At 36.0% G+C, this 16,849-nt stretch overlaps 1 protein-coding gene across 1 annotated transcript; it reads left to right on the forward strand.

The window, feature by feature from the left end:
* The first annotated feature begins 2,818 nt into the window (after positions 1 to 2,818).
* Positions 2,819 to 3,751, forward strand: LOC134574655 (olfactory receptor 5AR1-like). The gene has a single exon (XM_063433785.1). It carries the CDS (start codon positions 2,819 to 2,821, stop codon positions 3,749 to 3,751), a length of 933 nt encoding a protein of 310 aa, XP_063289855.1.
* Positions 3,752 to 16,849: the final 13,098 nt, after the last annotated feature.

Consider the following 16,849-nt stretch of genomic DNA (forward strand, 5'->3'; position numbering starts at 1 on the left):
AAAGAATTATACATTTAAATAAAAGAAAATAGTTAATTTAATATACTGGGTTACACTATTGTTGTTCCTTTTTATGTTAATATTTCATATGAGATATCAATAACAGAATCAGAACTGATTGCCCTCACATCTTACATAAAAATCTGATCATTTGCCAATCAGAGGTGGATAACAGACTGACCTCCAAAATAGCAGGTTTTATGTCAAATATGACTGATCATGCAAAAAAAAAATTTTATTGAAGGATAGTGATCATATGAAGCCATATATAATCACATAGTTGTTTGGCTCCTTTTTAAATCATAATGATCACAGAAATTACCCAAATGGCCCTGATCAAACGTTTACATTCCCTTGAATGTTTGGCCTTCTTACAGACACACAAGCTGACTAGACATGTGCAATTCGTTTCGGTCCGAATATGAATTCGGACGAATTTCGGGCAATTCGGACATTTGGGTACTTCCAATTGTCTGAATTGCCAAAGTGCCGAATTGCTGAAGTGCCAAACTTGCCAGAGTCCCGAAGTTCCGAAATTACTGAATTTCCAAAGTCTCGAAGTGCCGAAGTGCCGAAGTTCCGAAGTGCTGAAGTGCCGAAGTTCCGAAGTTGCCGAAGTTCCGAAGTGTCAAAGTGTTGAAGTGCCGAAGTTCATTAGGTTTGCTGCCTTTCCTGTGTTTATTGGAGTCCAAGAGCACTGACCCATTTCTTCTTTCTTTTATATCTCTCAAACTAACTTGCCTACTGCTGTGATTGCTTTACGTGAAACTGTAGAAGCACTCAGGTTAGGTTGAGCAGGAGTTGGCCAGGTAACAGTGGAGTATGACTGAGATAATAGATTTTTCATGAGTTAAAAATTGATAATAGTTGTGCTTTAATAGATATATTCAAACACAGAGTTTCTTTGAAAAGCCACATATAGAATCATACATTAAGTGATCCATATTCCCAATAGAGTGCACAGAGTGAAACATGCACACAGTGGAGCAGGTTTCCTCGTGGCACAGTATACATGTAATTATGCCCTAAATGCTTTATATTCCCTTTAGAAAGTGTAAGTGTAAGCCATGTGCACACATTATGCATCATAGTACAGAATAAAAACTCTCAGAATCCTCGTCAGAAGCTTTGTGCCAAGAGTTTTAAAGACACACTTTATAAAGCATTATGGAGACAACTATTCACTCCTAGTAAGTACTGACTATTTTACTATTTTATTTCACTACATTTGATGTGTAGTTCCTTTTGCAACACATAGTAATGCTCCTCTCAAAAATAAGGTGCACATGAAATGAACATTTATTGAAATAAAATAAACAACTCATCATAGTATGTTTTCCAAGAACCCTTCATTAGATGATATAATCTTCATTTATATGTATTGGAAAATATATGCAGTTACATGATTAGCTTTTGTTCACAATCTAGCACCAGGATCACACAGTTGTCTTCTGTAACAAGGCAATTGTAAAATTTAGGTCAGATGAACTAAGTTTCAAAATTTCTACAATTAGGCTAATTCTAAGCTATTTCTCACAGCTCTAAGGAGTTTTTTCAGTATCGTGATTTGAAACATGACTTGCAAAATTAAGGATGAAATAGCAGAGAAAATATCAGGCTATAAGTAATTAGAGATTAAATATGATTAAAATTTTCTAACTGAATTTTTTTCTGGGCCCAAGGTCTGCACCGGTGCATGATGAGTAGTTTCTTTTGTAACATAGCAACATTTCTCTTAAAAATATAGTGGTTATGAAATTAACATTTCATTGAAATAGCACACAATAGCTTGCCTCCCAAGCACACTTTCCTAGATTTTACACAGAATTTTAAATCAGTGATTATTTAACTAGTTGCATAATCAGCATTTTCTTCTGTTGACAAGCAGTAGTAAAATTTAGGTCAGATTAACTAATTTACAACGTTTCTCCATCCAAACTAATTATAGGCTATTACACACAGCTCTATGGAGTTTCTTCATTATTGTAATTTGAGAAATGACTTTCAAACTTAATATACATATATAATATACATAATATACATCTAGTAGTAACTGGAAATTTGATCACATTCAGATTTTATAGACTAAGTTTTGCAAGTCAATTCTTAACTCATCCAAAATCACAGAGGGTTAATTTACTAAACACTGAATTGTGACTTGATAAAAGCATTTAAGTTAAAAAATAGTCAAGTTGTCAATATAACTGTTTTTTTTTCTTCCATTTTGGCCAATTAATTTCTCTAAATTTGTTAGCTATACTATGTGTATATATATATATATATATATATATATATATATATATATATATATATATATATATATATATACACACATAAATACATTGTATGGTTAAAGAGTAGTAGAAATGGTAATATAACTACCTCAAGACTTGAAAACTTAGTTTAAATTCCAGTCAGACCACATTATTAGTTAGTGTCCTTGGGCAAGACCATTATTATATATTACCTAACTAAGTGTCTTTCGGCCAGCCTCCCGATAATGTCTTTAAGCCTAGCTCATAGATCAGGACCTTCAAATATTAAACTTCTATAACTGTAAAGCATTCTATAAATGCTGATAATACAGGGGTTTCTTGAACTTACATTTATTGGTTGTAGCCTATATTTTGCTATCTGTCTTTCGTGTATATCTTTTTCAATACATCATTTACATGTTTTACTCCAATGCTTCCACAATCACACAGTTTTAAAAAATATAAGCACAAACTGTAGTTTTATACGTACATTTCAAAGGAAAAATGTGACTGATCAACTTTAAACATCTGTGTGCCTTGCTTTGTAGACAAGAAGATTAAAAATGATTTCAGAAAATGAATCCAATCCAACTGAATTCACTGTAAAAGGATTTTCAGACTCACCACAACTTCAATTCACTCTTTTTATAACTATTTTACCTCTATATCTCATCATTATCTTAAGTAATCTCACCATTTTTGTATCTATAGTTTTATACTCTCATTTACACACACCTATGTACATCTTCTTGTGTAACCTTTCTGTCATTGACATTTCATACACCTCGACCATTCTACCCAAACTGTTGGTCACTCTCCTCACTCAGTGTAAGACCATATCCTTTCTAGAGTGCTTTATTCAGGTGTATTTTTTCATGAGCTTTGCTTGTACAGAAGTCTTACTACTGTCCGTCATGGCTTATGATCGCTATGTAGCAATTTGTCACCCTCTTCATTACTCAATACGTATGAGTCCAAAGCACTGTGCTCGACTAGTACTTGCAGTGTGGGTCATAGGCTTAATTGATCCTGTTCTACATACTATTTTAATTGCTAACTTTTCATACTGTCGTTCTCATCACATTGACCACTTTTTCTGTGATGTAACCCCACTGATTAAACTTACCTGTAGTGATACATTTACATTTGAGATATGGACCTATATTGATGGGACTCTCCTGAGTGTCAGTGCATTTATACTTACATTGATATCTTATGTGTTTATTATCTCTACTATCCTAAATATACAATCAGCAGGTGGTCGACATAAAGCTTTTTCTACTTGCAGCTCTCACATAACTTGTGTTATTATATTCTATGGAGCATTAATCTGTTTGTATATGAGACCAACATCTATGTATTCTCCAGGACAGGACAAGTTTTTTGCCCTTTTCTATATTATACTCATTCCTACGCTGAATCCTCTTATCTACACCCTTAAAAACAAGGACTTTAAAGATGTTTTTAGAAAGATCAATAATACTAAAAATTGTTGATATGAGAGTAACGCAGGCCATTGGAGATGTAAAAGAGCCGTAATTGGAGAACGATCTATCATCTAAAGACCTCCTCCAAAATGTTCTTAATTATTTTGCAATTCCACCAAATATGGACATAACTACCAACTTCACTTCCACATCTCCAACAGATATTGGACTCATTATGGTCAATTCTCTTTATTGTACTTGGCACTAAGTACCAACGATAGCAGATTTTATAATGTGTCTCAAACAAAATTCTGTTGTGAATGTTTTTTTTAACTGTATCAGCTTATTTCCCCATTTTGCAAAATCTATTTTTAAATTACATTCTTTTTCCCAACTCTTTAACTGTTTAGTCTTTATATTTTTAGGAGCCGATCTTATCAAAGCAAAGCATTTCGCCATGTTTTTTTTTTTATATTTTCATTTCCAAAGATCTGTATCATAAGATTACTACTAATAGATTTGTTATTTGCAAAAGATTTTCCTAAAAAATATTTTATTCTTAGGTATCGGAAAGTCTCCAGTTGAGAGAGGCCATATACTTGACACAGAGTTGAAAACTCTTTTATTTTGTCTCTTATGATTATATCCTCTAATAACTGGATATTCCGATCCCTCCAAGAATCTGTTTTTAAATCGGGTATAAAGACCTCCAATATCTCTATCTCCATAAACCCATAAGTATTTCCCAAAATTTTTAATTTCTTTTTTTATCAAAAACCAGTCATTCAATAAATGACTTAAGATTTTGTTCCTGAGTACCTCCTCGAGCTTTTTGGGTTGCCAAATATACTTATTTATTTTATTTCTATTCAGTACTTGAGTCTCTAGTCAAAACCATCCAAATTTTTCAGACTCTTTCTTTGTCATTAGCTGGATATGATATATAATAGTAGCTTCGTAATGGCTTATTATATTTGGAAAATTTACCCCTCCTTGTCCTATAGAATTTGTTAGTTGGTCTACACTAATCCGAGGTTTTTTCCCTTTCCAAATAAAGTTCTTAATTATCCTTTGTAATATCTCTAGCCATGGTAATGGGATTTTTAAAGGAACCATTCTAAATAAATAGGTCCACTTTGGGATTATATAAGCATTGATTGTGTTTATCCTTCCCATATTAGTACTTGCCTGTCTATTGGGGACAAACCCAATTTGATCTCTATGTACTAGTTCTTTAGCTATTCCTTTCATCCTATCTGCCAATATAGAGGAAAATAACTTAGAGTCCACATTTTTAAGAGAAATAGGACGATAATTCTTTACATCTTGAGGATCCTTATCTTTCTTATGTATAGGGATTATATTTGCATATAACAATTCTTTTGGACCTATGCCTTTTGATGAAATTTCTCTAAATGTTTTAGTCAAATGTTCTGCCAAAATATCACCATATATTTTATAAAATCTATTGGTCAGACCGTCCGGACCGGGAGTTTTATATCTTACAAGCTTTCTGATAGCAGCCAAAAATTCAGTTTCTTCAAGGGGAGCATTAAGCATATCTTTTTGTTCCTCTGATATCCTGGGGAAATTTATTTCCCTCAAATATTCATTTATTATTTGATCTTTTGGTTGGTTGGGAATATTATACAGTTCTTCATAATATATTTGGAAGGCCTTCGCTATAGATTGTAAGCAATATTGAATCCTTCCTAATGGTACTAATCCTATTTTTTCCGTCAGTTTTTTTAAGTTTTCTAGTTAACCATTTGTTTATCTTATTGTTCTCATAATAGAAATTTGCTTTCATCCTTTCTAGATTTTTTTTCTATTCTTTCTCTTTCTATTCTTTCTATCTTCATTTTAATCTCTGAAAGTTGTTTAAGTGAATCTATATTAAGTAGCCTCCTATTTATTCTAGCCATCTGATAATATTCAATGTATAATTTTTCTCTGGTCTGACCTTTTTCTCTCTGTATCTTTTTTTTTAGTTTAATCAAATACCCCAGTACAACCACCTTAAAGGCACACCATATTGTAGCTAGAGAGAGTTCTTCTGAATAGTTCTCTCTAAAGTATAATAATATCAATTCTCTTATTTGTAGCTGGTCTTTATTATTATTCAGGATGTTATCATCTAGCCGCCATGTCGTGTTAGATTTATATTTTTTTTCTGCCTCTATATTAAAAATAATGTAGCTATGGTCTGACCAAATATTATCTTCTATACAAATACTTTCTATTTGTTCGACAAGAGTTGCTTCGCCCAGTATGAAATCTATTCTGGAAAGAGAAAAATGAACTTTTGATATATGCGTATATTCTCTTTCTTCTGGGTTATATACCCTCCATATATCTAACAAGTTATTTTCTAGAAGTACATTTCTCAATATTCTAGCTTGGTTTATTAAATGTTTAGTTATAGGTTTATTATTTTTTTTTTTTTTTATCTAGATCTGGATCCAGCACACAGTTAAAATCTCCTGAGATTACTAGAAGCCCTGTTTTGACCTTATCTACTTTTTCCATTATCATTTTGAAATATTTAGTTGGCATTACATTTGGAAGATATATATTGACTTAGGTATATATCTTCTCCTCTAGCTTGCATATTAATATCTGACACCTCCCTTCTTTGTCTGTTTCCTCATATATTATTTCTTTATTTTTTTTTTTTATATAATTATAGCCACGCCTCTTTTTTTTCTTATTCAGGGATGCTTGTGAAATTATTTCATATCCTGCATCTATCCACCTGATCCTGTCTACTTTATTCCAATGTGTCTCCTGTAACATCACTAGGTCTATTTTTTTCTTCTTGAGCAGTTCCCTCATCATACTTTTATATATGGGGTATTAAGCCCCCGAACATTTAGAGAAATACACTTCATAATTTTCCCATAATCAAGTAACTCCTATCTCTGCTACCATCCTTCCCACTTCATTCACACACAACTGAGTTCTCATAGAACAGAGAAACCCATACACAATCATTCTTACATATCTAGACGACAAGATATAAAAAAATGTCTCCTCAACATGCAAGCCTAGGCAATCTTTCATGAGTTGTCTAGGGCTAAGGTCTGAACCAAACCTTAAAGTGGAAGCTCTTAGGGGGGCTTACGAAACAGGTTTATATATTTATATTTCTCTCTCTCTCCCTGCCCCCAAATCCCCCCCTCTTCCCTTCCCTCCTTTCCATTTGTTCTATGCTACTTAGAAATAATATAAAATTCCTAAAGGAGGAGAGAAGAAAAATAAGCCCAGGGAGAGAGAGAAGAGAGAGAGAGAGAGAGGGAGAAAGAAAAAAAAATACTTTTTATCTTATTACCATGTATGTCCCTCTTTGTAACTTTGCAGGAGTGATTATACAGTAATTTTATTAAACATACAAACTATTGGATTATATTTAGACTATCCTGTTACCACTTGTGTATATCTATCTCCTTACCAACAAATCCCACCTTTTATAATTTACATTTTTTCATATCAATTAGTGAAAAAAATAAAATGTTTATCTATTATCTAATTTGCCTATTTATTTTACTATTCTATCCCTCTATTCTTTAATGTGAAATTTTCATATATATCATCCTTCTTTAAATCACAGTGATCTCTCTTAAATTTAGTGTTCAATACCATTCTTACATCGTTATATCTCTTATTTTTCTAAACATTTTCATACAATATTATGCAAATATATAAATACCACTATTCTATTTTGACTCAGTTCTTTTTCCATATTTTCCCATTAAACCTTAGTGTACAATTATCATATATACCACACCAAATTTTTGATCAAAATGTGAAATCTAACATATAGTGATTAATTCAATCTTATACCATCCATTATCCCCACCGTTTTCCAATAATTATTATCATCCTTTTAGCCAACATTTTTAAATTATCTTACTCCTCTCATTAGTGATGTCGCAAACATGAAATTTTCGGTACGCGAACGACGAACGGGAACTTCCGCAAATGTTCGCAAACCGGTGAACCGGGCGAACCGCCATTGACTTCAATGGGCAGGTGAATTTTAAAACCCACAGGGACTCTTTCTGTGATGGAAAAAGTTGTTTCAAGGAGACTAACACCTGGACTGTGGCATGCCGCAGGGGGATCCATGGCAAAACTCCCATGGAAAATTACATAGTTGATGCAGAGTCTGGTTTTAATCCATAAAGGGCATAAATCACCTAACATTCATAAAACACAATGGATATGGATTGACACCTGACATATGACATATTGACACCTTGACATATGGATTGACACCTGTCCTCAGAGACCCTGATACACACTGACACAGAGCAGAATAGGGACTATTCCCCCACATAGGGTCACTTGGCAGATATGGATTGACACCTATCCTAAGGATCCCTGATACACACTGACACAGAGCAGAATAGGGACTGTTCCCCCTACATAGGGTCACTTGGCAGATATGGATTGACACCTATCCTAAGGATTCCTGATACACACTGACACAGAGCAGAATAGAGACTGTTCCCCCTACATAGGGTCACTTGGCAGATATGGATTGACACCTGTCCTCAGAGACCATGATACACACTGACACAGAGCAGAATAGAGACTGTTCCCCCTACATAGGGTCACTTGGCAGATATTGATTGACACCTGTCCTCAGAGACCATGATACACACTGACACAGAGCAGAATAGAGACTGTTCCCCCTACATAGGGTCACTTGGCAGATATGAATTGACACCTGTCCTCAGAGACAATGATACACACTGACACAGAGCAGAATAGAGACTGTTCCCTCTACATAGGGTCAATTGGCAGATATGGATTGACACCTATCCTAAGGATCCCTGATACACACTGACACAGAGCAGAATAGGGACTATTCCCCCTACATAGGGTCACTTGTCAGATATGGATTGACACCTATCCTAAGGATCCCTGATACACACTGACACAGAGCAGAATAGGGACTGTTCCCCCTTCATAGGTTCACTTGGCAGATATGGATTGACACCTGTCCTCAGGGACCCTGATACACACTGTGGGGGACGTACTGTCCTCCCCCCACCCCCACCCCTGCATGGTGGGTGGGGGCCATAAAAATAATGACGGGGGGACCTACTGTCCTCCCCACGGCCCCCACCCCTGCGCGGTGGGTGGGGGCCATAAATCACAATACCTACTGTCCTCCCCCACCCCTGTGCAGTTGGTGGGGGCCATAAATCACAATGTGGAGAGGACCTACTGTCCTCCCCCCACCCCCAACCCTGCGCGGTGGGTGGGGGCCATAAAAATAATGAGGGGGGGACCTACTGTCCTCCCCCCCAGCCCCCAACCGTGCATGTTGGGTGGGGGCCATAAAAATAATGAGGGTGGGACCTACTGTCCTCCCTCACTGGCCCCAACCCCTGAGCGGTGGGTGGGGGCCCTGAAAAAATCAAAAAGGGAGGGACCTACTGTCCCCCCCAGCCCCCACCCCTGAGTGGTGGGTGGGGGCCCTAAATAAAAATCCCCCCCAATCAAAGGTGACTAGGGGTCCCCAAGCCCCTAGTCACCCAACCAAAAAGTTACCCCCTACCTACCCCCCTCACCCTAAAAAATAGTGAAGGGGGAATAAAATAACTAACCTGTAAAGAAAAATTCAGCTTACAATTTGACCTCTTCTTTTTTCTAAAATCTTCTTTTTTTCAGCCCCCAAAAAAGGCCATATAAAAAGCCATAAGAACCGACGCAATAAAAAAAAATAAAATAAAATAAAAACGAGCGCAAAAAAAATAATCCATCTTCACCAATGGAGGGCTCCGAGCAGACTGAGCTCTGCAGGGCGGGGGAAGGCTTATAAAGCCTTGCCACGCCCTGCAATTAGGCTAAGAACAATCTGATTGGCTGGTTTAAGCCAATCAGAGTGCTCTTTGTCATTTTACACAGCGTGGGAAAATTCCAAAGAACTTTCCCACGCTGTGTAAAATGACACAGAGCACTCTGATTGGTTAAATTCCAAGCCCACTCATCACAGTGCTCTGTGTCATTTTACACAGCGTGGGAAAGTTCTTTGGAACTTTGGAACCCCCTACCTACTCCCCTCACCCTAAAAAATAGTGAAGGGGGAATAAAATAACTAACCTGTAAAGAAAAAATCAGCTTACAATTTGACCTCTTCTTTTTTCTAAAATCTTCTTTTTTCAGCCCCAAAAAAAGGCCATATAAAAAGCCATAAGAACCGACGCAATAAAAAAAAAAAAAAATAACGAGCGCAAAAAAAATAATCCATCTTCACCAATGGAGGGCTCCGAGCAGACTGAGCTCTGCAGGGCGGGGGAAGGCTTATAAAGCCTTGCCAAGCCCTGCAATTAGGCTAAGAACACTCTGATTGGTTAAATTCCAAGCCCACTCATCACAGTGCTCTGTGTCATTTTACACAGTGTGGAAAGTTCTTTGGAATTTTCCCACGCTGTGTAAAATGACACAGAGCACTCTGATTGGTTAGATTCCAAGCCCACCAATCAGAGTTCTCTTTGTCATTTTACACAGCGTGGGAAAATTCCAAAGAACTTTCCCATGCTGTGTAATATTACACAGAACACTCTGATTGGTTAGATTCAAAGCCCACCAATCAGAGTTCTCTTTGTCATTTTACACAGCGTGGGAAAGTTCTTTGGGGGGGATTTTTATTTAGGGCCCCCACCCACCACTAAGTGGTGGGGGCTGGGGGGGAAAGTAGGTCCCCCCTTATTGTTTTTTTTAGGGCCCCCACCCACCGCTCAGGGGTGGGGGCCAGAGGGGAGGACAGTAGGTCCCCCCCTCATTATTTTTATGGCCCCCACCCACCGCGCAGGGGTGGGGCGGGGGGAGGACAGTAGGTCCTCCCCCATTGTGATTTATGGCCCCCACCCACCACGCAGGGGTGGGGGCCCGGGTGAGGACAGTAGGTCCCCCCCCCTCATTATTTTAATGGCCCCCACCCACCATGCAGGGTTGGGGGCCGGGGGAGGACAGTAGGTCCCCCCAGTGTGTATCAGTGTCCCTGAGGACAGGTGTCAATCCATATCTGCCATGTGACCCTATGTAGGGGGAACAGTCCCTATTCTGCTCTGTGTCAGTGTGTATCAGGGATCCTTAGGATAGGTGTCAATCCATATCTGCCAAGTGACCCTATGTAGGGGGAACAGTCCCTATTCTGCTCTGTGTCAGTGTGCATCAGGGATCCTTAGGATAGGTGTCAATCCATATCTGCCAAGTGACCCTATGTTGCGGGAACAGTCCCTATTCTGCTCTGTGTCAGTGTGTATCAGGGATCCTTAGGATAGGTGTCAATCCATATCTGCCAATTGACCCTATGTAGGGGGAACAGTCCCTATTCTGCTCTGTGTCAGTGTTTCTTGACAAAGGCTTTTTAGCCGAAACATTGGGAATTTTTTTATTGAATCTGTCCCTGCTTCTCACTGATCTTGGTATGTTTTTTTGCATGTTTTATATGTTTGGGTTTTGTTTATACTTTATACTATATTGGTCTGTTTGTATGATATTTCTGTCATTCATATACCACGCACTGCGTGTTCATATGTGTTTGTATACATATGTTGTTTTGGTAAATGCTTTTTTATAGCATGACTCTGTATTTCTGTGGATACTATTTAAAGAGACCGACCCAGAGTATATACCCATGTAAATAAAGTTTGTTCATTTCATATATATAAAGATTTTTGGTGTGCTCCTTACTCTATTCACATTCTTATATTTTTTGGGTTCTTCAGGGGATAGAGCCCTATGTGGGTGAGCACCCTACATATATAACATTAGCCATTTCCTGGGGCTAATTCAACGTTTAGTCAAGTGTGCCTACCTTGTCTCATTTTTTATTATCCTATTCTGCTCTGTGTCAGTGTGTATCAGGGATCCTTAGGATAGGTGTCAATCCATATCTGCCAAGTGACCCTATGTAGGAGGAACAGTCCCAATTCTGCTCTGTGCCAGTGTGTATCAGGGATCCTTAGGATTGGTGTCAATCCATATCTGCCAAGTGACCCTATGTAGGGGGAACAGTCCCTATTCTGCTCTGTTTCCGTGTGTATCAGGGATCCTTAGGATAGGTGTCAATCCATATCTGCCAAGTGACCCTATGTAGGGGGAACAGTCCCTATTCTGCTCTGTGTCAGTGTTTCTTGGGGGAGTATCTGCAGTAATACAGAGTGTCTGGAGGGAGTATCTCCAGTAACACAGGGTGTCTGGGGGGAGTATCTGCAGTAATACAGAGTGTCTGGGGGGAGTATCTGCTTGTAACATTTATATGCACTGAAAAAAAAAATAATAAATTGAAAAAATAAAATAAAATGGTTGCAGCTTCCGAATGAATCTAAAATGGATGCTGTCCATTAGGTGGGAGGGTCTGCTAGGGAGGGTGTGCTGCTGATTGGCTAGAATGTGTCTGCTGACTGTGAGGTACAGGGTCAAAGTTTACTCAATGATAAAGAATAGGGGGCGGACCAAACATCGCATGTGTTCGCCCGCGGTGGCGAACGCGAACATGCTATGTTCGCCAGGAACTATTCGCCAGCAAACCGTTCGGGACATCACTACCTCTCATTAATCCAAGAGGGAGAGAGAGAGAAGGGAGAAAAAAAATACTTATTATCTTATTATCATGTATATATCAATGCCCTCTTTGTAACTTTGCAGGAGTGATTATACAGTAATTTTACTAAACATACGAACTATTGGATTATATTTAGACTATCCTGTTACCACTTGTATATATTTATCTCTTCACCAACAAATCCCACCTTTTATAATTTAAATTTTTTAAATCAATTAGTGAAAAAAGTAAAATGTTTATCTATTATCTAATTAGCCTATTTATTTTACTATTCTATCCCTCTATTCTTTAATGTGAAATTTTCATATATATCATCCTTCTTTAAATTACAGTGATCTCTCTTAAATTTAGTGTTCAATACCATTCTTACATCGTTATATCTCTTATTTTTCTAAAAATTGTAATACAATATTATGCAAATATATTAATACCTCTATTTTATTTTGACTCAGTTCTTTTTCCATATTTTCCCATTAAACCTTAGTGTACAATTATCATATATACCACACCAAATTTTGGATCAAAATGTGAAATCTAACATATAGTGATTAATTCAATCTTATCCAATCCATTATTCCCACCGTTTTCCAATAATTATTATCATCCTTTTAGCCAACATTTTTAGATTATCTTACTCCTCTCATTAATCAAAGAGAGAGAGAGAGAAGGGAAAAAAAAAATTCCACTGGTTCACAGCTCTGTCTATGTTGTTATCTCTAGGCCATTGATTGTCCATTCTTCAAATTCTTTTGGATTCATGCTTTTATGGCGGTAAAGATATCGAGAGCCAGAAGATGGAAAAACTCTATGGCAATTGAGTGTAAAAACTGTGAGAAACAACTAGCTATACAGCTTAAGAATGAGATAGTATTATTTAGAACTAAAGAAAACACACGAAAATATGAAATGGGTAAAAAAATGTCTGCAAATGTTAGAACTGAATGAGTAGAACCATCATCTTGCCACATAATTTTCTTTATATAATGAACTGAAAAATAATAGATATATACAAATTGTAATATATATATATATATATATATATATATATATATATATATATATATATGCTGTATCCTTATCCCACTAAGTCTTTGTTTTAAGAAGAATGTAATTATATAGGTGTATAGTTTGAATGATGTTTGTCACAAGGTAACATGTGAATGTATTTTTATATGAGATATATGTATATTTGTATATGTTTAAAAATCAAATAAAAATCTATGAAGAAAAAAAAAGAAATATTAATAATACATTGTTTTGTTCTGAGCTATATATTTAACCCCTTAATGACCAAACTTCTGGAATAAAAGGGAATCATGACGTGTCACACATGTCATGTGTCCTTAAGTCCTTAAGGGGTTAAACAGTCCAACAATCCATACCTGCAAGCATATTGGAATGCAATAAAACAACAGAACCAGGGGACTGAGAGTCAAAATATGAAGAGTCAAAATGATTTGTGATGTAATAGTGTTTTATTTAAATTATTTCCCTTTCATAATATTAAATTTATGAAAGAATACCTGTCTTGTAAACGGCATTGTGGAATTTTGATTGAATAGCTGCACTAAATAAAGCATTGTATTGTGACTTTAAAAGGGCCAATTAAAATTAGAATGTGATTTTATCATTAAATATCTGTTTAAATATGTTTGCCCGCAACTTTTGTGCTTAGATTCCTTTATATTTCAAATATTATCAATAAAAGGTGACGTTTTGTAGACTTAAATAGTACCTAATGCCTAAAATTATTTTTTAAAAAACCTATTAAACTGTTTGAAAATATAGAACCATGAAATATAAGCAGTTTCTGTATTTAATGTAAATTAGAAAAATCTTTCAGAGGTGCCCAGTTCCCTTTTATTCTACTTTTGACAATATAAAAAGATTAGGAAAAAAAAAAAAAAAGTTCACAGAGATAGGATTTACAGACTTGCCAGAGTTTCAGTTACCTGTTTTTATGGTCTTTTTTATTTATATATTGCAACATTGTCTTTAGTAATCTCACTGTTTTGGCATCAATAGCTTTGATCTGTCATGTACACACCCCTAAGTACATCTATCATTTATTGATATCTCTTACACCTCAACCATTCTACCCAAACTGTTGGACAAGCACTTCAAGCAATGTAAGACCTTATCCTTTGTAGGATGCATAATTCAAGTACATTTTTCATGTTTTTTTGCTTGCTCATAAATCTTACTACTGGCTGCCACGGCTTATGGTCGCTATATAGAAATCTGTCACCCTCTTCACTACTAAATTCTTATGAGTCTAAAGAGATGTGCTCACTTACCATTTTCAGTATGGACCACAAGGTTATTCGATTCTGTTAGATGCACTTTTCTGATTGCCAACTTATCGTCCTATTCACCCTACCACATTGACCATTTTTTTCTGTAATGTTTCCCTATTGCTTAATATGGCATGCCTTGATACTTTTACCATTGAGATTTGGACCTACATCAGATGGGACTCATCTAGATATCAGTACATTTACTTTACATTGGTATCATATGTCTTTTATATCACTACAATACTAAATATTTAGTCAGCAGTTGGTTCACATAAAACATTTTCTTTATACAAGTAAACAATAGTATAATTGTACAACACCAAGCTATTAGTGGGAGGTATATTACACTCACAAAAGTAAAATTAATTGCAGGCACATAAAGAGACTTTAGTAGTTATAATCTTCCTTCTTTTCCTTCCCCAAGTTAATACATATGAGGGAAAAAGAGAGACATACACATAGTTTAGCAATATAAACAGTATAAACAGCTTTATTAAAATTGCACTTACAAAGCAAGTAGTGGTATTTTGCACATTTACATCCCACTTTTCCATTACGTGGAAACTGATAGTGTCACACAGGAACAGGAACAGTTAAAGAATGGAGAAAAATAACCCAAATAACTATAAAATCACACTGAAATAAAACAATTTTAAAAAGCAAACACTAAGTGGGTCTCTCAGCTCTACTCGTGTTGTCTGATGCAGGGCTTCATCAGGGCCAACCACATGTTTGTACATACCTGCAGTAATACTTATATCATTGAGATTTTGACCTTCATTAATGGGGTTCTTCTACTTATCAGTGCATTTATTTTTACATTGATATCATATGTCTTTATTATCATTACAATCCTAAATATTCAGTAATCAGTTGGTCAACATAAATTATTTTCTACCTTCTATAAGACCTACATCTACTTATTCTCCACAACAAGACAAGTGTTTTGATCTTTTATGATTCAAACCATATTTATTTATTATTCATTATTGCCATTTATTTAGTGCCAACAGATTCCGTAGCGCTTTACAATATTATGAGAGGGGGGATTTAACTATAAATAGAACAATTACAAGAAAACTTACAGGAGCGATAGGTTGAAGAGGACCCTGCTCAAACGAGCTTACAGTCTATATGGCCATATTCTATTACGCCCACAACACAGTTTCCCAATATCGGTGGTTCGTACACTAGTATAGAACCCACTGATTCTAGGGTACTGTGACATGGGGATAGACTTAATACCACTACATCACCGTGTGTCCTACTTTACACAATGTGGCCATGTGGTGTAACTAAATTATCCATATTTGCTTGCTAAGTATTGAAATAATGAAAAGAATTGATTTGGTCAATCACATTGACAAAATTACCATTGGACCTCCCAGGTCAGTTCAAGGGCTTTACCCTTATTGTACAAACATGAGCAGAAAAAATGCAATCTCCCTAGAAAATAATAGGGGATGCTACCTGGAGAAGAGGATTGGGTTTTAATATAAAGTCTATAAATCACTGCAAAAATTGTGAAAAAATTGTGAAAAAAACAAAGAATATACTTCAAAAAATGAAAATAATAAAGCACACATAGTTATATCCTAGTACTGCCTAGGTTCCCCCTCAAAAAAAAAATATCCATAAGTAAAAGAAGGTGGGAATAAGAATATATAAAGGTTTTATTACAAAGCCCACTGAGCAGAGTATAGGACACAAACATATAGGGGTAAAATGTATATATAGGGAGATACAGATATATATATATATATATATATATATATATATATATATATATATATATATATATATATATATATGTATATATGTGTGTGTGTAACAAAGCTGGTGCCATATTGCAACAGAAGACTAAGCTTCAATAAGAACAGCAACTAAGTATCACAAACAACAATATCTTTGCAAAAGAGAATCCTAAATCCCCATACTCCTGCCCTTATGAATACTACATGCAACTCAGTAAAAGGAAAAACGGGAAACAAGTATATAGAATCCCTCTCTCTCTTGTAATCTTATTAGACTAAAAATCTTAAAGTATAGAGTGCATCATGTGCATTATATGTGCATAAATTAAGGCAATAATGGGATGATGGGGGATTATAGGCTAGAATGCTCAGCACTTACATTAGATATCAGTATACTTTTCACACACATACCTGGTAATGACTGATATAACGCAAAATATGTTATTTGCTTCTGCAGTGCTTGATACAAACTTGCAAATGTTTAACCCCTTCAGGACCGCTGACGGTTCAGGACCGTCAGCGGTAAAACGTG

The sequence above is a fragment of the Pelobates fuscus genome, chromosome 10, assembly GCF_036172605.1.
Source record: "Pelobates fuscus isolate aPelFus1 chromosome 10, aPelFus1.pri, whole genome shotgun sequence".
In the NCBI taxonomy this organism is placed as follows: domain Eukaryota; kingdom Metazoa; phylum Chordata; class Amphibia; order Anura; family Pelobatidae; genus Pelobates; species Pelobates fuscus.

Excerpts from the sequence above, each read along its gene's own strand:
- LOC134574655 (XM_063433785.1), top strand. The coding sequence starts at position 2,819 with ATGATTTCAGAAAATGAATCCAATCCAACTGAATTCACTGTAAAAGGA.